General features: G+C 39.9%; 2 protein-coding genes across 9 annotated transcripts in view; one reads left to right on the top strand and one right to left on the bottom strand.

Moving 5' to 3' along the window:
- Window positions 1-23,569, top strand: part of CMKLR2 (chemerin chemokine-like receptor 2) — a 116,040-nt gene that overhangs the window by 31,809 nt on the left and 60,662 nt on the right. The window lies entirely within an intron of this gene.
- The window catches only part of UBE2F (ubiquitin conjugating enzyme E2 F (putative)), a 64,025-nt gene that overhangs the window by 23,573 nt on the left and 16,883 nt on the right, over window positions 1-23,569 (bottom strand). For 6 of the 8 annotated variants that reach the window (XR_011726510.1, XR_011726511.1, XR_011726509.1 and 3 more), the window contains 5 exons: window positions 22,863-22,930; window positions 21,545-21,615; window positions 15,407-15,464; window positions 2,581-2,613; window positions 196-258 (listed from right to left, as the gene is read on the bottom strand). Coding sequence is in view for 5 of the 8 variants with exons in the window: in XM_071747058.1 (XP_071603159.1) it covers window positions 196-258; window positions 2,581-2,613; window positions 15,407-15,464; window positions 21,545-21,615; window positions 22,863-22,930 (293 nt within the window). In the remaining 3 variants the exon portion in view is untranslated. The remainder of the gene's footprint in view (window positions 1-195; window positions 259-2,580; window positions 2,614-15,406; window positions 15,465-21,544; window positions 21,616-22,862; window positions 22,931-23,569) is intronic. The other 2 variants (XM_071747060.1, XM_071747062.1) reach the window with 1 other exon arrangement.

Raw genomic sequence — 23,569 nt, 5'->3', positions numbered from 1 at the left:
ACAGTGAACAACACAGTCTTGAGTTTACTTCCCCAGATAAAGCACATTTTATTTGAATATCTGGCTGCTAATAAAATGAATCACTTGACAGCCTGAAGTACCAGCTTGAATGCTTTAAAAGGACTGGGAATCACTCAGTACAGTATGTGTATTTTTTTTTAGGAACAATATGCTGTAAGCAAACCACTGACTCACCTTGTCACGCAAATGATGCTCTGCAGCCTCAATATTCAAAGGATCGTCAAAATTCAAAAGATCCTGGAAAAAAAGCAGAGAACATTACAGTTCCCATTCATTGAATCCCACAAGGAAACCAAAGCCCTAGTGGCCTCAGGTATTATCTTTCAGCAAGATAATGAAATGAAGTAAACAAGACCAGGCAAGTCTAGTGCCATTTTCTCACTTGATTCCTGCCAAAGGTAGATCCAAGTGAGTTTGATGATTGCAAACCAATTAACAAGCAAGGCATTCAACCCTATCTGGTGTCATGCCACTCACAGCCCTGTGACACTTCTCTTTGGCAGTGACACATTTCTTTAAGAAAACTCTAACAGATTTAAAACAAATTCTAAAGGAACATTGGAAGTTTCAGAAGGCATAACTCATGTTAACTTTTGTTCACAGGTAAGCACTTAAAAAACCCCAGCAAACAGCATGGTAATAAAACAGGAAGAAGTTCCTTAATACGATCTCCACAGGAAGGCAAGGTAATTCCCTTGTGAACCTGGAGCCTAACAGAGAGGAAAGTTTTAGTGCAATGGGAAAAACAGGGCTGAGAGGAAAGGGGGTGCAAAGACCCTGAGAGCTACAGACACATGGGGTGGTCAGGTAGCAGAAATAATAAAAGCCTCAGGTCTGGCAGTTTAATCTCAATAAGTATTACCTGGATAAGGAGAAAGGGTCTGGGGTTAAAACTAAGAAAACCAAGATGCTGATAAAAGAGTAATGACCATAAAAAGTAACACTGAATCCTAAAAAAACCCTGTTCTGGCTACATAGACTGGCTGCTTAAACTTACCCCAGTCCAAGGTTAGCCTGTGACAGCACTGCAATGCCATCATTTCACAAGTATGAAAGGTTTGTATCAGCCTCTAACTTGTTTTTGAGCAGCAAACTTCCCATTGCATTCAAACCAGGACACCAATCCACCTCATTTTCACTCACTTTTTCACTTTTTTTCAACAAAACCCCAAAAGCATCTTGCAAGGACAGTACAATGCAATACCAGCTTTTCAAAGCCTGGTTATTTTTAAGCTGGATGTGACTGAAACCCATGAGGCAAGCTAGGAAGCATGGCTCTTACCAACCATGGCAAATCCCCATGGTCTCCACTGCATGACCTTTGCAGCTGATTATTTTTATGTGCAGTTCTGCCTCCGAAGCCTTTCCTCATAACTTCAGTGGATTTTATGTTCTTCCAGTTACTTAGCATGCAGTGGGAGAGTGTGAAAGCAATTACTCTTTGCTGACAAGGCAAATGGTCTACAGTCTTCTAGATCAATTTCTCAAGCTGTACCAAAGAAACAAACGAAGTCTTCAGATGCCAGGAAACCTCATGACAGTAGCCAGTAGCTCATTTGGTCTATGCCAGCAGTTTTAGAAACACATCATGGTTGAGACAGTGCTGGGGCCACAATCACTGCTCTGCCTCTCTTCCTGCAGGTAGCAGTGGAAGGAATTCCTTTATCTGAGAACAGACTGGGGCTGGCAAAGCCCACATCAATGCTCCTCATCCAAAGCTTTTCACAGCCTCCTGTACCCCCTGGAGTGACTCAGGTAATTCTCTCCCAAGTCCACGACAAATGTGGTGACCAAGTCAGTGCCTTTCTTTGCTTTCTCCTAACCTTCCTACCCAGCAGCAACAGCCCTGGAAGGGGACCATAATCCTGGACTCCCTAAAAAAAGATGCTTTTTTACAGTAAAGAATTGGCACTTCTTCAGTTTCAGGGCAAAAGCAGCTGTTGGATCCTGCTTGTCACTTGCAGCTTCTTGCCCTCTCCTCCATTTTCAAATTGCTCCCATAAATATAAGCCACAAGTTTCTTGCTTCTGTCAATCTAAGGAAAAGGGGGAAAATAGGACCCCTGAAAAAAATCCTGTAATTTCTGTGACAACTTGGGGTCTATGCAAATTTTGCAGGTGGGTACTAAGGCCCTTGAACAGGAATGTAAGTGTTCAAAACAGCAATAAGACTGCAAAGCAGACATGAATTCCTAAAAATAATTTTTAAAAAACAGAACACCACAGTTTCTTCTCAGAGCAATGAATTTCTGTTTCCTGCAAACCACTGTAAGAAATTTCATACTGCATGGAAGATCCCAAGTAACTTGTTACCAAAATAGCCCATAATGGATTTGTAAAATTAAAAATGATGTATGAAAAAGCTGATATTTCTGTATGTCTTGCATTTATACAAACAAAAAGCACAAACTGATTTCATATTTGTACAACACCCACCAAAGCCAAAGGAAATAATGACCTTGAGTTTAAGAGGCAACAGATGGGTTTCACGTTAGGTAATGCTGAAACCAAACCAGGCAGGAAAAAGGAAAGTGAATATCCAAAATATTAATTTACTTACAGTAAATAAAGAGTTTAAGCCCCAGACAACATCCTGCAAAGGAAAAGCACAGTCAGGTAGGCATGCATTTAAAGATGTTTTTAACAAGTTTGCATACTTTACTTTTCTCTTAATAGATAGAATCCATTACAGGAAAAAAAATCTAGATTAAGGATGATGTTTTCCTAATTCAAATCAAAATATCAAAAAAAGCTTTCCAATTTCAAGATGCTTGATATTTAGAAGTCATCAAAACACAAATGCTGTGTATTCTAATAGTATCTTTCTGTGTATGTAGGAACATTATTCCTGTTGGTTCTCTGATCAAGGAGAGGCATAATACTTTAATATATACCACTGACTGCACTGCTTAGTTGAAAGGGTGGGTTTAAAACCTAATCCAGTAATCCATTCTTAAAATTAAAAATCTAAAATGGTGTCAGACAAATACTTGAAACTGTGTCAAAACAACAGAGAAAAGAGATACAGGTACAGTACGAGTATGCAGAAATATCATTCTTACATGAGCATATGTCTCAAATAACTTTACTACCTTTAAGTATCTGTTTAAAAGCAGATGCAAATGGGTCTGCAAGTCCTGCAAGCAGAAAGCTTCAGGGTATCATCAAACACAGTTTATTTTGGGCTGCACTCTCCTAAGAGTCTACATCCTTCATTACAACCTTCAGAGAATACAAAAATGCACAAGATTCAAATATTACAGGAAGAGATTTAGAAGCATCACCAACACCGAGACCAAGCTTTCCTACCTAAAGCAAAGACTATTTCTTAAGTAGCAGAGTAACTAAGCTACCCTACTGCAAAATCCCACTGAAATCTGAGCATTGGCACTCCCACATTCCAGGCAGGTAAGATCAGACTTTGTACCTCCTGCCCTTACAGCCTGCTAGCACTTGACTGCTTACCCATGAAATCCACACTGCCTGGTTTCCAGGAGTGAGACAAACACTGCCCAGAAATCAGGTCATAGCTAAAATGTACCTTTCACAATTAAGATAAAGCCTCAAAGTAAAAAATTCCTGCCCGTGGCAAAGAGTTTCAATACATGAGTGCATTTCAGTTTATTCCCTCTTCTGGAACCTCCACTAAGAGTGGTGGACCACAGAAATCCCTATCCCTGAGGAAAGTTATCCAATTATGCCCTAACAAAAAAGACACAATGTCACCATTATCCAGACAACAGCCTCTCATGATCCAGTTTTCCTTTCATCTCGCACAACCAACCTACTCTGTTTATCTGCTTTTAATAACGTGAGCCTGCCCAGCAAAGATGACATTGTCAGACAATTTTCCATTTCAGCATCATCTCCTAATGGAGCTTTTGAAATCATCAGGTGTGGTAAGGACAGAAACTCTTTCAAATGCACTCAGCGTCTCCAGTGGCAGCACAGACACACAAACTGCAAGAAAGGAGACACCCAAGAACTACAGTTCTCTACATTTTAAGACTATAGTGCTGAGCAGTCATCCCACGCTCAAATGGCTGTACTGTCAGTTCTTTGGCAAGTATGAGAAAATATGAGAAATTAAAAACTATTTCAAGTAACAGATTAAAAGTCACCACTTTGCCCTTTTGTGCTTGTTCAACTACTGTCACACAAACTGAGCCTAGCAAGGGTTTGCAAATGTGGCATTAAGGAACGCAGCATGAAGCAGTTCCAGGAATAAACTAATTGTAGAGTACAATGGTGCTAGAGAAAAAATAAGCTGAAGTCACTGATTAAAGGAGAATTTCAGTAGTGTGAAGAGTCTGGAGAGTAGGAACAGACATGAAGGTCCTGGCCCCCACTTTCCAGTGCTTACTCACAAGGGTGCACAGCACAGCCCAGGCTGCCACAGCCTCCCCTTCAGTGTCACCACCCTCAGGCTCTTCTCTGAGCACCCTGTGGATGCTGCAAGCAGCACAGAAGCAGCCCCAGGGCTGTCAGTATCCCCAGCCTGCTGCTGTCCCCAGAGACTGTGCCACCCTTCAAGGAGGCAAAGGGAAAGTCTTGAGGGCATTGAGAATTTCTTCGATTAAATTTTAACCCACTCTGTTCTTCCTACAAGCTTTGATAACAGGACCTTAGCAAAGCATGGTAATTTGCTTTCTTCTGCTTGAAAAAGTAGGAATAAATTAACTTTTAAAGGGTCACCATGTAACAACAGACTGTAGCTGGAGAATATGACGCAGAATTACAGTGCTGAGTGTCAAAAAACATTTTAAAAAAGTACGAGGAGCTCACATCACCACACTGGCTCATTTCTAAATCCTGCCTGAACACCAAAAGGGCATCACTGACATTCACAGGGCTGCAACCTGTTCACACTGTTCAACCTTTCACCAGCATGGCTAAAGAGAAATAAAAGTGTAACTCAGTCACCTTGATTCTGAAATTCTGAAGTGCTTGCCTTCTCTTTACATTTAACAGTGCTGAAGCCCCCAGACTCCCAGAAACTTCCCACCAGGACATGTGCAGAGTGTCCCTCCAAACAAAACAGCTTCTTCTCCAATACCAGGAGCAACAAGCTGTACCTCATAATTGTGAATGTAAATGTTGTAACCCAAAACAGAAATGTAAATTATAAGCAATTATTTTCGCACATCATTCTGTAAACATTTCTTTTCAAAGTTTACCTAAGTTGCTACAAACTCTCATTTGTTGCTCCCTAGTTTTAAGACTCTGGGACACTTGGCTCACTATTTAATCCAGGATGGCTTTGCACAGAGTTCTGTCAAAATAACCCCAAAAACCCCCAGCAAGACCTCGGTAAGGTTGTGAGTTGTCAGACTGCTGTATATTTTCATAGCCACCCTAGACACCAAGAAGTATAAAAGAATTATTATTACTAAATAACTTGTGAAATTCTTAATATTGTTTTTGATCTGTTTCCACCTATTCAAGTTTTATAATTTGCTGGATTCATTTTATACCTTTGCATGGCTTCATAAAAATAATGCTAATTACTACCAGAGGGCAACACCTTCCATAAGTTTGAGGTCAGCCTGGATTTATATCTCAGATATTGAGAAAGGGAAATGAGATGGAACAAAGTGAGATAGAACAGATGAGCAACAGCAAAGCAAGTATTTAATAGTTGAAAAGCTTGACACTGTTGCATTGCAAAAATAACCACTTAGCAATACTGACTTCAGCAGAGCTGCTTGTTGCATGCTGATAAGCACTTGCCAAAACACTTGCTTCACTTCTTTTTTTTGCCTAAATATAAGGATTTTCAAGCAAACAAAGAACAGATCCTGACAGATTTAACAGTTTAAAAACTTCAGTTTTAATGACAGCAACTCAAATTCACGCTTAGCTAAGGTTTACTAAACTTCTGGCTTAAATAGTCTGAAAGCAGGAAAGTTAACCCTATGAACAAAATTTTTAAAGGCTGTCTTCACACATAGGAGCAGGTCAGATGCTGCCTTACAACATTACTAATGCACACCTTGATTGCTGCTGCACTTCAAGGAGACAAGCACACAAGGGGAATTTGACACAAGGGGAATTTGACACAATGCCTGACAAGGTTCTTCCCTTTACAGTGCTGCTTTTTTGTTAACTTTCTGATACACACTTAACATTAAAAGTAAAAGTACACCCACACCGAGGGGTATCCTCAGAGCAAAACAGAAACAGAGGACGTTTTCATAACAAAAGCAACACAGTCTGCTTGGGACTGACCCTGCAGAAAAGGCTGCAGAATTCCCCAACCCATTTCTTCTGGTTTCTGCTCCAGCTGTGCCCAGACAGGCCCTCTCCCTGTCCCCCCAAGACTTTGAATCAGCACAGGTGTCACCCACAAAGTTAGATGCCTTCACAAGCCAGCAGCAGGTCTCGGGTATACAAGAGTTTTTAATTCTCCTCCATTATGTTAGTTCAGGTGATTCAAGTGTGAAATGTGAAGTAAAGAGCTGAGGTTCCCAAGCAAAGCAGAACCTGGATAAATTCACAGAAGATAAGTGGAAGAGGGTGTCGTGAAGGAAACATATTCTGTTCCATGGCACTGTCACCATTATAAGGTCAAGCACAGGGTAGTCAATAAAAGCAAGTCAGAAGATTCAACACACTGCTATTTATAACTGTTTATAATCCCCCCTTTTTTCATTCTCATATAATTTTGTGTTGCACCTGAGTAACAAGTTAGATTGAAACCCCTTATTTACTGCACACCAAATGAGGGGGAAAAAGAGAATGTGCCAGTGCAGCAATGTTTGAAGCTCAAGAGCAATGACTCAAAATCCTAGATGTGATACTGTAAAATTCAGGCACTGAAAGAACCCTTTAACACTAGTCTAAGTTTTACAAGGCAGGCATTCTTTAGTGCAGCACAGGGTGCACAAGAAATAGTTCTCAAAGTCATGTATGCCATAAGTGATAACTGGCAAGACTTCTATATTGTGCTACTAGATACATATTTATGAAACTCATTGTAATATACAGATTTCCTGGAACCTATTGTAATATTTGCATTCTTAGGTGGAGGGTCTTCTGTGGTCTTCCAGGAAGTTGTTCTGCATAATGCTGGGTGGCAATTCTAGAGGGTCTTAGCCAATTTCCACCTGCAAGGCCCTTAGTTCCTTGAGCTTGCTATTTACACGCAAAAGGCCTGGACACTGCTTAGATGAACCCAAATCAACCTCCTGTTGTTTGGTGTCAGAAGAGTCTTCAGGAGTTTCACAAGCACAGTAGACTACTTCTATCTCAATCTACAGGATGCTGGATGATAGTTGTGTCATTAGTCATTTAGCCAAGAATGTGGATTTCACAAAGAAGAATCTAATTTCAATATCTTTCTACAATAATATAACCTGGTCAGCTAGCATTCAGCTTTATCAGTAGATTACCTGAAGTAAATTCATAATTCCCACAGAAATATATTAAGTTTAATTTTATCTTGATATACATTTTTATTAAATCTAATAATGTTCTATAGCCATCAAAAGGCAAGGAGCAGCAATCATTTAGACAAGCAGATGTCTCAACTAACTTTTACAAACTAAAGCAGCAACTCCAATAAAACAAGTGCTAAGCTTTGTACATCATGGGTTGGAAAAGGGCTTGAAATTACATCCTAAAACTCAGCATGCTGAAAGTTCAGGCCACTGCCTGGCTGTCTCCTGGGGCAGCTCTCTGCTATCTTGTCTGCTGACACACCAAGATGGTTTTCACTTCCATTTACTTTCTTCCATCAAGCTCAGCTTCTTTCTCTAGAAAACCAAGTGTCCTTCACCTCACCCAGCCTCAGCTTCCCCAGGTTCTGTTGGACACCTTACACCTCATCAATATGCCTCCAAAAACACTTCCAGTTCCTCCCCATGGACTAACCACCTGTCTGAAACCACTGCCATGTCACTGTCTCAACAAAACTTACCACTGGTCCACGAGGTTAAGAAAAAAAGAAAAAAAAAGTATGTTTTCATGACAGGAATGGTAGAAAGCTTTTAGCAGTCCTCTCTCAAAAAGTTCTCTCTTTGCATTTCCTCTCCCCATCCTACTCCTCTGTAATATTGCAGGTACACAGTACCTTGCAAAATTCCTGTGGCAGATAAAAAAAACTAGTTCCACCTGGAAAAAATGTGATTAATAAGGCATCAACTGTCTTAAATCAGCCACAAAGGCCATCTTAATTCTCATGTGCCTGCAATCCCAGCTCCTGCTTCCCACCCAAACACAAGACAGTAGCTTACTCAGAGGGCTCTGGGCAATTTAAATGGCATTAACTGCTCCAGTTAGCAAACACAAAGGAAGGAAGAAAGATGGAAAACTTTTTTTTTTCTGTGCTCAGATATATACTAAAGGGAAGAAAATAGGAACAATTCCAATCTGTTCCTCTCTCAGAACAAGACAGTTGTGACTTGCCAAGTATGCAGAAGCACTCTTCTAAAATCCCTTACTTTTGTTACTGTCCCCAAGGTTTCCTCAGTTACCTCACAGAAAGCAGATATTTTATAAATTGTTCCCAGGGGAATTCTGTAATAGCTTCTTAATGAGCTACACCACAGTGATTAAGAACACTAAAGTGATAGCACTCCAGAGACCAGTCTGTTCAATTGATTAAAGTTGACACAAGTTGTGTATTGAGAAATCCACAATTTGGGGAAAACAAGCATGGTTTAATTAGACTCAGTAATGTACTGCACTGTTCTGACACATCACTTTAAAAACATGCTAGTAATATCAGCAACTGTATTTAAAACAAATATTTGGTTTTGCCAGAAGCAATTCGAGAGAAAAATAGAATTTTTGCAAATCTTTTATGAAGTAAGGGTTATTAAAAACACATTGATTTGTCTCAGTATTTTCAGCAGCACAGGCATGTACAAAGAAAAAAAATAAGTTTACGAAACTCATAAAGCCAATTTCTAAAAATCAAAACTCAAGATGACAGATACCTGCAAAAAAATTTCCTGAAGTTTATTCTTTTCTTACCATCAGATCAACATAAAAGATTGTATTCAGTGTCTTCTAAGTTCTCTTTACCAAATACTGGGTCTAGAGGTTTTTTGTCTGCTGCTTATTCAATTTTTAGAGCTGGAGAAGGCAGGCAAAGAAATGACAGCAGTAACAATAGGCATTTTAAGCACTTTACAGAGCAAAGGTATTAAAAGATACGCATGCCTTTTATATGGCATTTTTTTCTTTGTATTCATTTTACAGGGGAAGCCTTCAGCCATAGAAGGGTATCCTATGGTAAAGCTCTGCCTTTTTCAACAGCTACAAATACCCACCCAAGGGTGTTCAGAAGCCCCATTGGTTTTGAGCAGTAAATCTCCCCCCACAATGTTTTTTGCTGAGCACAAGCAAGCCCTCCCCAGCCCCTGGTGCTGATCAGGCCAGATGCCAGCACCACAAGCAGACACTGATGAGCTGGGGGTCCCTGTTCACTTCAGAGCAGCAGCACCATCCCCTCCTGTCTCTGGGTCTATGGGGTCAGAGCAGTTCTGGTGTTTGCAAAGTAAACATCTGGCTATAGTCAGGCCAAATGTCCTACTGCAGATGGGTATCAGGTGGGTTTCAGCACCTGGCAGGGATGTAAACTGGACATCACCCTCCAACCCATTCCAAAACGGTGGCTCTGAGGCAACAGGAACTCCTAAAACACCTTTAAATACTTCTTACATTATGGAAAAAGACAAATGGTACATGTCCTCTCATGTCCACAGACAACCAGCAGTTCTCAGGTAGTTGTGACTCTGTTGTCCTTCCCTGCATACCCATTTACAGGTTTCAAAACCTTTCTTCTGTACCTGCTTCTATCCTCTGCTGCCACTTCCTACATTCTTTATAAGTTACTGTTTCTTCTGTATGTACTTCACTGCTTCCTTTGAGTTATCTTCTGCAGTGCCAGTATCCCAGAAAATAAAAACACATGCAACTTAGGTCCTGAAAGAGGGACACTGTAAATCTGAGCTGCAAGAGGGCTCAAACCACCAGGAACCAGTGGTAGTAAGTCATCTCATGACTGCCACAAAGGATCAGTGCCACAATCACAGATGAAAGAGGAAACCCCTGCTCTCAAGCCTCAGGACAACTGCATTTTGGTGAGGCTGACAAAAACCACCACAATTTAGAGGACTGGAAACAGATCTCAGTTGAGAGTGCAGTATAAAGCTTCTTGATTGTTGTTTATCTATGCCCCAAGATCACTAGGCTGAAAAACTTCTGCTGTGCTGGCAAGAAGAGATCACAGCTTTCAAAGAACTTTAAAGTAAACTTGCATCATAAAACAGTTTACAGCAGATCAGTGCCCAAACTTTGAGGAACATGCAATGGCCACCACACTTGCCTTTCTCTCCTTCAGAGATCCTTTTGATCAAGACCCACAATGCTCACCTCAAACCCTTCCAGCAAACAAAGACTAAGCCTTCAGATAATAAAGGGTAAGACTAAACACTTGCACTGACCTGTTTCTACTAAGCTACGAGTATAGTAGAGGAGAAGGCAATGTGCCATGGAGTGCCAGGAGCCTCCATGAGATCAACATACAGAGCTGGACCTCCAAGTGCTCTCTGGATGCAGGGAAGACAGACTGCTCTGCAAATGAAGGTGAGCTTGGGTATGATCCCAGAGGGAGTACTAAGAGCAAGGAGGAACAGTCCTCCTCTGAACAGCCCAAAGGTCACCCATAAACTCTACAGCCAGCCACCTTCACAGCTGAGAAAGCGAAGACTACCAGAAACTTATTCTGCATGTCTTGCTCCTCAGAGCAAGAAAAAGCCCAGTCCCTGGGTGTCAGCTCTTTCTGGGAGTCCTTCTGGAACAGCTTGCAAACACAGAGTTAAATTTAGCCCTCTCCTCCTGTCCATCCATTCCTCCCACTGTGCTGAGCACTGATCTGGCAGGCAGCAGGTGTGGGTGACAAGCACTACTGTACCTCCTGGAAACAGCACAAGGAGGAATGTGGTGTCAGTCCTCAGTGGGCAACAGTGCAGGAAGCACAGACACATTGGCTGAGACAACATCCACCTGAATCCACTCTTGTCTGACACCAGAGAAGACTGGTGAGGACACCACAAAAAAACAAGCAAACAAAACAAACAAAACCACAAAACAAACACAAACAAAAAAACCAAAACCAAAACCCACCATCTGTTCTGTTTAACATAGGATTTGAAACCTGTACTCACTGAAAAAGTGCAACCACACGTGGGTCAATTTGTTCTCCCCAGTACCCTAAGGTTCAGACACCTTGATAGAGTCCGTTTGCCTGGTTAGATGGCACTTGTAGTTTCTTAGGTATTTGGTTTTGTAACCTTGGTGTTAATGACAGGGAAGAACTCAGGAGATGGATGTAAGACTAATCAAGAATTCAATCTCCTTGCTAAGCCCTGCTTGACTTCCCAGTAATTTCTCCTCCGGGCATTTGTGCTCCCTGCCACTGCCATGAAGCTTTAAGCTTTGTTCTTTTGGTGACTTTCTCCTTTACCAGTCGAAGGGAGAAACAGATTCCATCCAGGGCAGCAGCTTTTACAAGCACATGGTTTGAAATTCCTACATACAAGACAAAGACCTATTCCAAACCAGAATCTGAATACATCTGTAGCAGAACAATGACTGAGAAAAGAGCAGTACAGTATCAGAGGTAAGAATTAATAAGAGTAATGCAGAACATGCAGGTTTACATGTTTTATTTGTTCTGAAGACAGTGACAGTTCTTTTGCTGATACAGCCCTGCACTAATTACACACATCTTTGACAGCACATAACCTGTTTTCATTAAGATGAATACAAGTTTTGTGCTTATCTTGAAGTTTTTAAAAATTTCTCAGACTTATGCTTAAACCTTGAGGTAAAATGGAAAAATTAAATCAATACCCTCTGATTTATTATTCCAAGAAATTACAACTTGACATTTGCATGGTATCAGCTAAAGTAATTTTCCTGTATGGAAACAACAGCAAAACAAATAAGGGATATTTTCCCATTGAGTATTAAATAAGCAATTGTCCTATGGATAAACTCCAAATAGTAACAGTTTAGTGTAAACAACTCTTAACTCGTTTTAGATTAGGTTAATAACACAGGTATTTCTTAAAATCTGAAGTTATGGAAAGGAATGCCTCAAAAAATACTGTTTTCCTATAGGTAGGTATGAAAAGCTTTCTGTATATCTATAGTTTAAGACTATCTAGATATTTCCCATTCCTGCTGACTCTTCTGAATGCAGTAACATGAAAATGACAAAAAACATATCTTTAAAGTATCTCAAAGAAGAAATTAAAAGTATATACACACTATAAGTAAAGATGAAAATTATACAGTAAATAGTTCTCTAACCATCTGAAACCCACTATAGCTTCACCAAGGTTACACAAAAAAAAGACTAAATATTCCTTGTGAACATTCATCTTAAGTTTTAAAAATGCTGCTTTTAATGTCAGTATGCTCAGCCCTCCAGAGTCAGTCACAGCAGAGTTGCACAGGTGGGCATTGGTAATTTTTTTATGGTTCAAAATCAGTCACTGACCGGTTTCCACTTGCAATTTGCTAGAAACAATTGCATCAGGGACAGTCTGACTTTTAGAATCAATTATGTGATCTCAACACACAGAACCAAATCGTTATTTTTTTAAAAATCAATCACCTGAGAATTTTATAGCAAACTGGAAGCAAGTATTACAGAGAAACCTGATAAATACTAGGGAGCCTTATCTTAACTAAGCAGATGATACTCCTGGCAACATGGAAGTGCCTGTTGAGAACTAAAAGGAGATGCTGAAACACTTCTGAGTTTTAAATTGGAATTATTGAGGAGGAAAAACCAGTGTATTAGAACAACAGGAATAGTGTTATTTCATATTAGGTATTTAAAAGGTACTATCTTCAGTGACAAAAATCTGAGAACAGAATAGAATTAAAATCAGCTATTTGATTTCCACCTGGGAAACTTTAGTTTTGATCATAAATTCATGTAGAAGAAGGTGAAAAGCAAGCTCAGACTAAGCAGAGGACCAGAAAAACTTCAGCAGCTCTTTGTTTTATGAATACTCTGTTTTAGAAAATATGATGCAATAAAAGGATGCAGAACAAAATATGGAGACAAAAAGCTCCAGTTGCTAACTCATAGCTAGCTATAACTAAGTGAAAGATAACAAAGATGAATTAGAAAGCATTGCATCACTTTTAAACAATCCATAAGCAAACTGCTATGAGAAATTATCTAGAAATTTAGGATTCAGGCGTGTTTCTATGGATAAAAAACCCATTTACAATCACATCAACAGTGATTAAAAGATCATATATAGATCTGTTTCATAGTTAAAGCTCAACTGTCCTCACAACCCAATTTTTAAAATTATCTAATAAAGGAATTCAGTAAAAGCATATTCTTTAATGCCTTCACTGGTATATAAGCTGCTGTTCAGTGGTCCATGGAAATGCATTCCATAGCAGGAAGAAGTGGAAAAAAAGATAATGCTCAACACTGAGTAGCTTAGAGAATTCAGTCACGGTTAAAATGACACCAAGTGCACCAAAATGCTAGGAAATAAAATTGAGTTAGCTTTCTTCCCCCTCAAGAATTCTCTACAATCTTAAAACACATTTCATCAGACGAATTTTCAAGTGTATTAGAGATTTTTTTTTTATTTCAGAACATTAAAAGGCATAATTTAAAAGCCTCTTTAAGTTTCTACCCACTTGATGCTAAAGAAAGTGTTAAACTCACAGCAGTTTGTTTTGAAGCAATTTTCATGTAAGAGCTCTGCTGCCACCACAAGGACACAGAAGGTCAGACAATCTAAAGCTTCTAAAACTTACCCTTCTAAAAAATTAACCACGTAACAACTCCATGCAGTAGCATACAGCAGAGCTGGTTTGGGCAGGGGTTTTGAGGTTGTGTGTTATGTAAAACAGTGGTTTTAGTAGTGCACTCAGAATGGCTAAATTAGTAATACTTGCCAATTTTTGTCACAAATATAGTACACAAATCCTCTTATTCTATCTTTTGTTACTTGAGAGAAGAGACCAACCAACATCCCCCTCCAGCTCCAACCCCTTTTCAGAGGAGGTGTTCCCTCAACCTCCTTTTCTCCAGACTGACTACAGTTTCCTCAGCTGCTCCTCATAAGATTTATGCTCCAGAACCTTCTTCAGCTTTGCCTTTCCTTGAGCACACACCAGCCTGTCCATGTCCTTCTTGTAGTGAGGGCCCCAAAGAAAACCATACTAACTGATAAAAAATAGGGAAAGGGTTTTAAAGAAACCTACAACACACCACACAGTAATTCTGCTTCACTTTCAAGAAATCTGGAAGCTCATGAAGGGATTTTACATATGGAGTCAGAGATCTTATTCCTAGTGCCAAAAAGGAAATCAAATATTAGATAAAACTCATTCTCATTTGCCTTTTGAAAAGAAACAAACACCTGATATCTGTACCCTTCATCTTCCTCATGTAGCTCATGTTCTTTAAGACCCAGTTCTGGCAGGGTTCCTGGCAAAAGCAAAGAGGAGATGAATGTGCTCCACAATACTCTCCTGGCAAAAAGGCCTCGAAACAGTAAAGGGAAAACCCACCACTTGTTGTAGCAAGGCAAGAGCAGCCACTGCACTGAGGCACACATCCTTTGTGACAGTCTCCTTAAGAATACTTCCTACAAGAACCATAACTCTGAATTTGCTGACACTGCCCAGTGGTGGTGGGACCAACCTCTGAAGTCATTCTGCAACCACAGTGACACAGTTACCAGTAATTTTACAGGAGCCAGATTTCAGTTACATTTTAATGACTCCAATAAAATGGGATTTGAGGCAAGGTTAAAGGTGAGAGGCAGTTAGTTTCTCCTGCTGGAGTGACTATAACAGCCAAAGGTGCTCTGCTTTATGCATTAATTAAGTGCAGATGCACTACTCCCCTCTTTGAACATGGGGGATAAAATAAAATTCCAGACATTGCAGCAACTACAATGTGCTGATTCTGTTCCACTTTGTGTTTCTCCCAAGTGCATCTTGCCTTTCATTTTTCCAAGTTCCTCAGAGGAACCTGGAGTGAGAAAGACTTATTTATCAGGATTTATCAGGAATGTCAACACAATGGAAATCATAAGGGTTATGGATTACTGTTTGTCCTGCCCACATCATGCTCTAAAATTTCTGTCCAAGTTACAAAAAGAAAAAAAAAGTGACCTGCAGTCAGACGATTTGCAAAACCTTTTATCAGTCAAAGGAGTATTTGTGCAGCTACACTAACACTAGCAAACATTTCTAGAATCACTTAGCACTGTACTTGTTTCAGTATTAACAGTCAGTTGTTGGAAGACAAAAAGCTTAGTTCTACTTAAGTCCATAAAACTATTTTGAAAGACAGCTTGATGTACGGATCTAAAAGGAAGCTGTACCTTTAATGTTCTAGTTGGAGCCCAGCCAGTGCCATCAATTGAGTGTTCTCTCAATAAACTGGAAAAAAAGACACATATATCATACAGTGCAACTTCTGGTTAAATAACCCTTGTCAGAAATCTTCTAAGAAAACATGAAGAAATTAGGAAGTAACTGCAGCAGAATTATTGACCTCTTGTACTATACCTGGAAACAGGATTTTAAAGCACAAAAATTGGCATGTCTTCCTGAAATTATAGTCTATACACTGTCATTATATAGTTCATTATCTGTGCTCAACCTTTGTCAAAAAGTTATTTTCATTAAACTGTCACAGAACTCCTTATGACAGTCTCAACACTGAAACTTCATTTTCCCTCCAGCACATAGATACACATTCTACAGCTTAAAACCTTTGGGAAAGAAACCATCTTGCAGAATGACCTATCTCCCACCAAATCTGGCACACTTCAATCCAAAAAAAAGGATACTTTTGGTGGAATATCTAATTAGGAATCAAGAAGGTTATTGTACTCTTTTTCTGTGAAAGGACTTCAGCACCTTTAGAAGCAGGGATAGAAAAGTGAAGTAAGTTTCAGTCTGTCTGCTCGGGGAGGTTCTGCAACAGCTGTAGCAGATGCATCTCAAGCCTCCAGGGACACAAGTTCAGGACAAGCAGCAGGGTCTCACAGCCCTCTTCCTGCAGGTTGCAAGCTGAACTTTTTAAGGCTTTACAGGCAAACTCAGCATCACACATCCCCAAGTGGAAACCATGATGAAGACTACTCTGAGTAAGAGAGACTATTTATAGGAGGAAAAAGCTCCTTATAGACTGTAATACACACTTCTGTATTTTAACAAATATAATTAAGATACCGACTTTCCTACCTACACACATGCTGTATAGGAGTTCTACATGACCTGCAGGTTGAAGTCATAGAGATGTAGTCAGTTAAGGCATTCCTGAACCTTTCAGGTCAAAACACCAGCAATAACGAGCAGAAAAAATCCTTTAGATGAGGCCATAATTTAGAAATGAGCTGAAGTCGCCCACATTCATGAAAGCAAAAGTAATAATCTAAATTAGAAAGTCTGGAAAACTCCTTGAAGAATCATTTCACAGTCATGCCTTCCTCTAACCCAAAGTAGTCTAACCCTGAAAACTCTACAACAAAGTAGCAAACTGCAAAACTTCATCACCACCAGTAGCTTCTGCTACCAGAATGATAGGGTTAAAGCAAAAATCTTGAGGCATCAGGTTTTACTAACTTCCAGGATAGACGTATTGAGTAATTTTAAAATTACAGTAAATTATTAGACCATATAGGCTACTCATATAGTTATTTATTGAATGCATTCAGCTTTTTATCCAAGGAGATGAACTATGACTACTGTTACTCCTTGTTCAGTGTCGAGACTAGGAACAGGATGACCATACTGGAGCAGACTATTCCATCTTAACTGTGCTGCTAATCTCATTCCCATACTTTTTTAAAAAGATAAAATATGCCATTACCATTAGTGCAGCTCAAAACTAAATTCAAGATTATTAAAAATAGCATCTTGTAGATTTGATTTTTTTCCTATTACAAAAGTAGAAGTAAGAGCAAAAAATGTTGAACATACAAAAGCCAGGATATTTAGGTTTTGAGAAAACAATGGACTTTTTAGCTTGCTTTCTGTCTGTTCCTCATAAAAATATGCTACAGAACTCCTCCCTTTGCCTCTTTGTATACCTCACTGTGAACTTGAGACTGCAGATTAAGTTAACACACAATAAAAGTATAAAATTTCCACTGATAGAGCTCAAAGTGCCTGAGCATATCAGCCAAGCCTCATTAACACCCTTCCAGCTTCCCAAAGGCCCAGAGCTCTCAGTACATTTCCAACTGGGGACACCAGCAGCCAGAATTTGGCAGAGAAGCATTGAAGATTCTTTTTTGAAATGTACCTTTGTCTCATCTTTCTCATTTGCTGATGCAATTCATTTTTAAAACAGCATCTTCTTTCTTCCTACAGATTGGGAATGATCATTAGGCCCCTAATTAAAACTTCTTTGCAGCACAGGATGTCTAGAGAAACTCCATCTGGCATTCTCCACAGATATGACCTAGATACAGCATTTTGGAGCACCTAGATACAGCATTGCAACATTTGGTGGTCTGCTCTCAGAGCACCATACACACAGCAGAATGAACACCTAAATGAGTAGAAATACACTAAATACATAATATGCTAGTTTAGTGGATGAACAAGCACCCACATACAGCTTCTGTACAAAGCTCTGTCACCCACAGGCCCTGCTGTCATAGTGCCACTAAGAAGTTCAGGAATGGTACAACCAGCAGAGTTTTTCCTCACCTAGCTACTGCTTCAGGAGGCTGCCTGCAATGACCTGCCAGACACTCCACAAAAGCCACCTGCACTACAAGGATTTCGGGACACCTGAGGGACAGAAAAACCTGTTTACTTGAAGCAACTATTCTGAAGGGTCAGGACTTTACTGCCTCCTACAGGAGTACCAGAAAACCCATCTATTATTACTTAACATTCGATAGCCATACATAAGTTTCCCTTTTGATGTCTGAGAACAAATTTGCAAAAGAAAAGAGAGGGTAAACAAACAGTACAATTGCTGAGTTTTTTCCAGTTACTGAAGAGAATGAGCAAGTGCACTGAAGAAGCAGCTGGGCTAACAGTAGGGCAAGTGCTGTGGTATGAGCAGGAGTCTGTCAGGCAGGGAACTTCATCAGCAACAGGGAGGGACAGAAAAACACTAATTATGTTTGCTTTGTCTACAGCTATAGCAGGATCTGAGAAAAGCCAAGCCTGACCTCAACTGGTAACTGCACCTCAATGTTTGGTGTTTGTATCCAAGGAAATTTCCCAGAATGATTTAAATTCTTGTATCAGAGTTCCTATGGGAAGGCCATACAACTACTATTTCTGAACTTATAGTAACTAAAATAGCCACTGATGTGACCAACCAGCTATTCAGCTTTCATTTCCACAAATACTCTCATTCTATAAATAATTCCTGTATAGAAAAAAGCTTTGAGAATTTTTTCTTTTTAAATATGCATACTGAAGAAACTTTGCAAAAACATCTACTGAAATAGTTCTGAAGCTCCAGATAACATGACTTACAGCTTCAGTGACTAAAAATTACTGTAAAGGGGATACCTTTCCTGGGGAAAATGTGCTTTATGTAAAGATCTTGGATAAAAATATTTATCAACATAAAATGTCAGTTCCAACAAAACTTTTGCCTTCATTTTGCCAAAGGAAAATATAAATCAAGGTAAGTTTGAATGAAAAAGCATTAAATCCACTTCAGAAACCCTCCACTGGCAGGAACACATTATTCTCTCTTCCACCTTGTAGCTCAACTCATCTCTGCCAGCACAACCACTCTGGAGACCACTCTACAGACTGGAAGAAAGAGGTGTGGTGGGGTACTGCTGTATCTTAAGGAGTGTTTTGACTGCCTAGAACACAATGTTAGGCACAAGGTGGAATGTTTATGGGTAAAAGGGAAGGCCAGTGAGGCAGATATCCTAGTGGGAGTCTGCTACAGACTACCTGCCCAGGATAAAGACACTGAGCAGACATTTTTCCAGTGACTCATGTCTCATGTTCACTGGCCCTTGTTCTTGTGGGGGACTTCAACTCAGCAGATGTCTGCTGGAAGTACAACACAGCAGAAAGGGGGCAGTCCGGAAAGTTTCTGAAATGAGCCTACCAGGGGTAGTGCCCTACAGGGAAGGGCTGCTGGAAGATGTGGTGGTTGGTGCTTCTCAGGCACAGCAACTGTGACATGACAGAATTTTCAATACATGGGGAAGTTAGGAGGGTTGTCACCAAAACCTCTGCCTCGGACTTCCAGAGGGCTGACTTTGGTGTATTCAGGATGCTGGTTCAGAGAGTCACTTGGGAAGCAGCGCTCAAAAACAAAGGGGTACAGGAAGGCTGAGATTACTTTGAGAATGAAATGATGAAGGTGGAAGAGCAGGCTGTCCCCGTGTGCCAAAAAATAAGCCAGAGGAGAAAACCAGCCTGGTTGAGCAGAGGAGCTTTTCCATGAACTCAGAAATAAAACAAGAGTATCAAGTTTGGAAAAAGGGGCAGGTGAACCAGGAAATGTTTAAGGATATTGTAAGGTCATGTTGAAAGAGAATTAGAGATACAAAAGCTCAGTTAGAATTTATTCTGGCCATCTCTGTTAAGGATAATAAAAATGTTTTTTTATAAATTCATTAATAACAAAAAGAGGGCCAGGGAAAATCTCCATTCCCTATTGGATGAGGAGGAGAATATATTAAGACAAGGAAAAGGCTGAGGTACTTAGCACTTTCTTTGCCTCAGTCTTTAACAAAAAGCCTGGCTAGCCTCAGGACAACTGAGCTCCTGAGTTGGCAGACAGGGATGGGGAGCAAAATACCCCTCCTGTAATCCAGGAGGAGGTAGTGACCTGCAGTGCCAGTTAGATCCCAACAAGTCTATGGTGCCAGATGGGTCTCATCCTATAAAGAGGATGTGCTCCTAGAGTGCTGAGAAATATGGCAGAAGAAGTGGCTAAGCCACTCTACATAATTTCTCACCAGTCCTGGCTAAACAGGGAGGTCCCAGGTGACTGGAGGTTGGCCAGTGTGACACTCATCCACAAGGAGGGCCAGAAGGAGGATCTGGGGAACTATAGGCCTGTCAGCCTGACCACAGTGCCTGGCAAGGTTATGGAGCAGATGATCCTGAGTGCCATCAAGAGGCATGTACTAGACAACCAGGGCAACAGGCCCAGACAACATGGGTTTAGGAAAGAAAGGTCCTGCCTGACCAATCCTATTTCCTCTGACTGGGTGAACCTCCTAGGGGATGAGGGGAAGGCTGTGGATGTCATCTGCCTCGACTTCAGCAAAGCTTTTGACACAGTCTCCCACAGCATCTTCCTGGAAAAGCTGTCAGTCCCTGGCTTGGGCAGGTGCACCATTCACTGGGTTGAACTGATTGGATGACCACACCCAGAAGGCCCATGTAAACTCACTATTCTGTAAGTGGCTATATAAAATGAGTTCTCCATTATAATAAGCATCAGAAATCAGAATTATTTTAGTTTTTCCATCTGAACAGTAAAACGTTTCAAAGTTTGAATAAATAAATGTATCTGACAATCAAAGCTGGTATTTTCAGTGCAGCCTCCTGATCTCGATCAGCTGCTCAGAAGCACAGAGCTGACCACTGCTAAAAGCACTGACTGACATGCCCACGAAGTGCAACAGATTACCACGTGAAAACTTCATTTTCACCAGGACATTGAACACAGCATTAAAATTCTTTCTAAATCTGGAGGGAAAATGTTGCTTTTTTTTCAAAGAACCAGTTTTCTACATGTTGCCAACCATTCAGGATTTTCAAAACAGTTTTTAATCTCACTTATATTCATTGCTTCTGCTTCATCTACTTTCTTTCATGCCCCATTAACTTGAAAAATTACAGTCATGCTTCTCACTTCTGTTTATGTTTGGTTTCTGGCCAATTTCACCATTAGGTCCTCAAGATGAAACACTGAAGCTACAAAATTCCAGAAACTAATTTTGAAGTGGAAACGTTTACTATCAAACAAAACCATCCAGCAACATAAGCCTCTCACTTTGGCAAAGCCTTTGGGCCCTGTATCTTGACTTGGACTCCCTCAAGTCCGTTTTAACTGGCATATGTGTCTTATAGGGGCAATCAAATATTAAAATAAACAAATGACAAATACGGAATAGTTACTGTCAAAATTTAAGGAACACTTTTACCTTCCTTTTTGAAATATAAGTGGTTTTCAAGTACTTAACACACTTGGGTGTTAAACAGGTCTTAAGCCTGAGAACTATTAATTTATGGAGAGAGAAAAAAACAACTAAGTTTTGTTTATTTTGGAGCTGACATTTTTATCCGAAGTTGAACAAAACTAAGTCTTAAGCTTAAGACTCAGGCTCTGCATGGTGTCTAAAACACAGCAAGAACAATATTTTCAGCAAATTTCTGAATTCCTAAGGGTCACGTGCCACTGATTTGTAGAATCTGTTGAAAAAATACTGGCATGAGAATTATATACAATGCTTTATCACAAAGAAAAAACTCTCAGGTTAAATAAACCTGAGTGCTGTTGCTACCTTAGGCAGATTTCTCCCATCTCTGTGATGTTTGGATGCCAGATTCTTGTCAAGCATTTTACCTTTGGAGGCTGAAAAAAGAAAAAACAACTTACAATGTTATCCTTTAAGAGAAAACTGTATCACTGTTAAAAGCAACATAACCTAGGTTTCTATGTTAAAGACACTGATAAAAAAACCCTACACCAGCTTTCTCTACCCTTTTCACTTCTCAGCTCCTGCCAAAAGCTGGGATGGTATTTATTGACTTCTATCTCCTTCAGGGTAAATAAAATATTCCATGTCACTCAGGTTCTTAACACTTAACCAGTAAGACAATTTAAAACAGAAATCTACTAAGTATTTTCACCCAATGCATATTCAAGACAGGAGGTTCATTAAAAACCCACAGAGGATGCAATGCTAACTACATTAAGAGTAGTACAAAAGTAGTAGTAGTACAAAAGTAGTAGTAGTACAAAAGAGTAACTTTTAAACCACAGTTTCCTGCCCACAATTGATTCAGGCTACCCAGAGAGGTGGCATTTAGAAGACTGGTGATTCAGTGCTTAGGAATATGGTTTAGCCCAGGACTTGGTAGAGTTGGGTTAATGGTTAACTTGATGACCTTAAAGGTCTTTTCCCACTGGAACTATTCTGTGAAGATGATATATCAAAAGCAGTGTCAAGAAGGCATGTCTATCTGAACCTGAGACACTAAAAAGCCACCAAACTTCAGGCAAATTAATTATTATCCTTAACAGGTTTCCGAATACCATAGTGGGTTTTGAAAAACATTATCATCTGCTCTAGTTTTGTGAAGTAAATAAAGAGCAGTCATATAAATTCTGGTAGTTTAACAACAGCATGTTGCTCAATACATGCTCTCCAAACTACAATTTGCAGAGCTCAATCAAGCATATGATATCTTATAGTAAGTGTAATTGGAATGCATCAGCACAGATCAGGACCTTTCAAAATTTCAATTAAATCACGTATTATAGACATTAAACTATTTTTCTCCACTGCTTCAGTCAAGAAAAACACCTCCAACTACTGTATTTGCACAGCAGCATGATGTGTTTTGTCTCATCACAGGGTACCAAACTACCAGTAACACACCTTTCCAACACTAGAAGATAAAGGACCTATCACCACAGTAATCTGCAATTTACAGTGTAGATGTTTCTTCCAGACAAATTTTTTTCTACAGTCCCATGGTACTTTTCTAACAGACTGGATATATTTTCCTAGTGTCAATGCCAAGTTTCTTATGAAGTCCTCTTACCTGGAAAGGAAATCTGAAGGGACAACCACTAGGTTAATGACAAATACTCACCACCATATTGTAAGCTTCAGGAACTTCAATTTCAAACTGAAACTTTCCACCCTGGTAGTAACCTTCATCTAGCAAAGAAAAACCAACAAAAATAGGTTAAATAAGAGAAAATAATGAATGCCACATAGTACAAAATACCTGTCATAATCAAGATAAAATAATGTCACAGGGTTATCTTCAAGTATTTAACTTAGGTACACCATACCACTAGCTCTGTGGTAGTCCAACAAGAGTGTCAATGTCGTGTCTTGTGTCACTCCCAACACCCTTACAGCAGAAATTGATTTAAGTCAGAACAGCCAACAGTCCCAGAATGATCCTGGAAAAACCACCTTCCTAAGCAACGTACCAGGCAATATCAAGCCAGAGGAGCCTTTGATGTACTTTCGCATGCCTGTATGAACAGGATTCTGCCACACATCAGCCATATGGCATGCAGTACCAAAACACAGCCCCTTGGAGTGAGCTGGGTACAATATTTGACTGCAAGTATATGCCTCAGAGTATACAATTGTCCTGGTTTGGACCAGGATAGAGCTCATTTTCTGCTTCGTAATTTTGCTTTCAGCTAAATCTCTTGTAAGTAGCTGTACTTGCTGAAATTAACAGTAAGTTTCTCACTCAGTGTCTGCTTCTAGGACTGGTAACACTCCATGTTTATAGTTACAGCTACAGAATGTTATGCAGAACCAAGGCCACTGCTCAAT

This window comes from Heliangelus exortis, chromosome 6 (genome assembly GCF_036169615.1).
Source record: "Heliangelus exortis chromosome 6, bHelExo1.hap1, whole genome shotgun sequence".
NCBI classification, from domain to species: domain Eukaryota; kingdom Metazoa; phylum Chordata; class Aves; order Apodiformes; family Trochilidae; genus Heliangelus; species Heliangelus exortis.
Note: the sequence above shows the minus strand (reverse complement) of the source record. Positions and strands in the feature narration are given on the sequence as shown.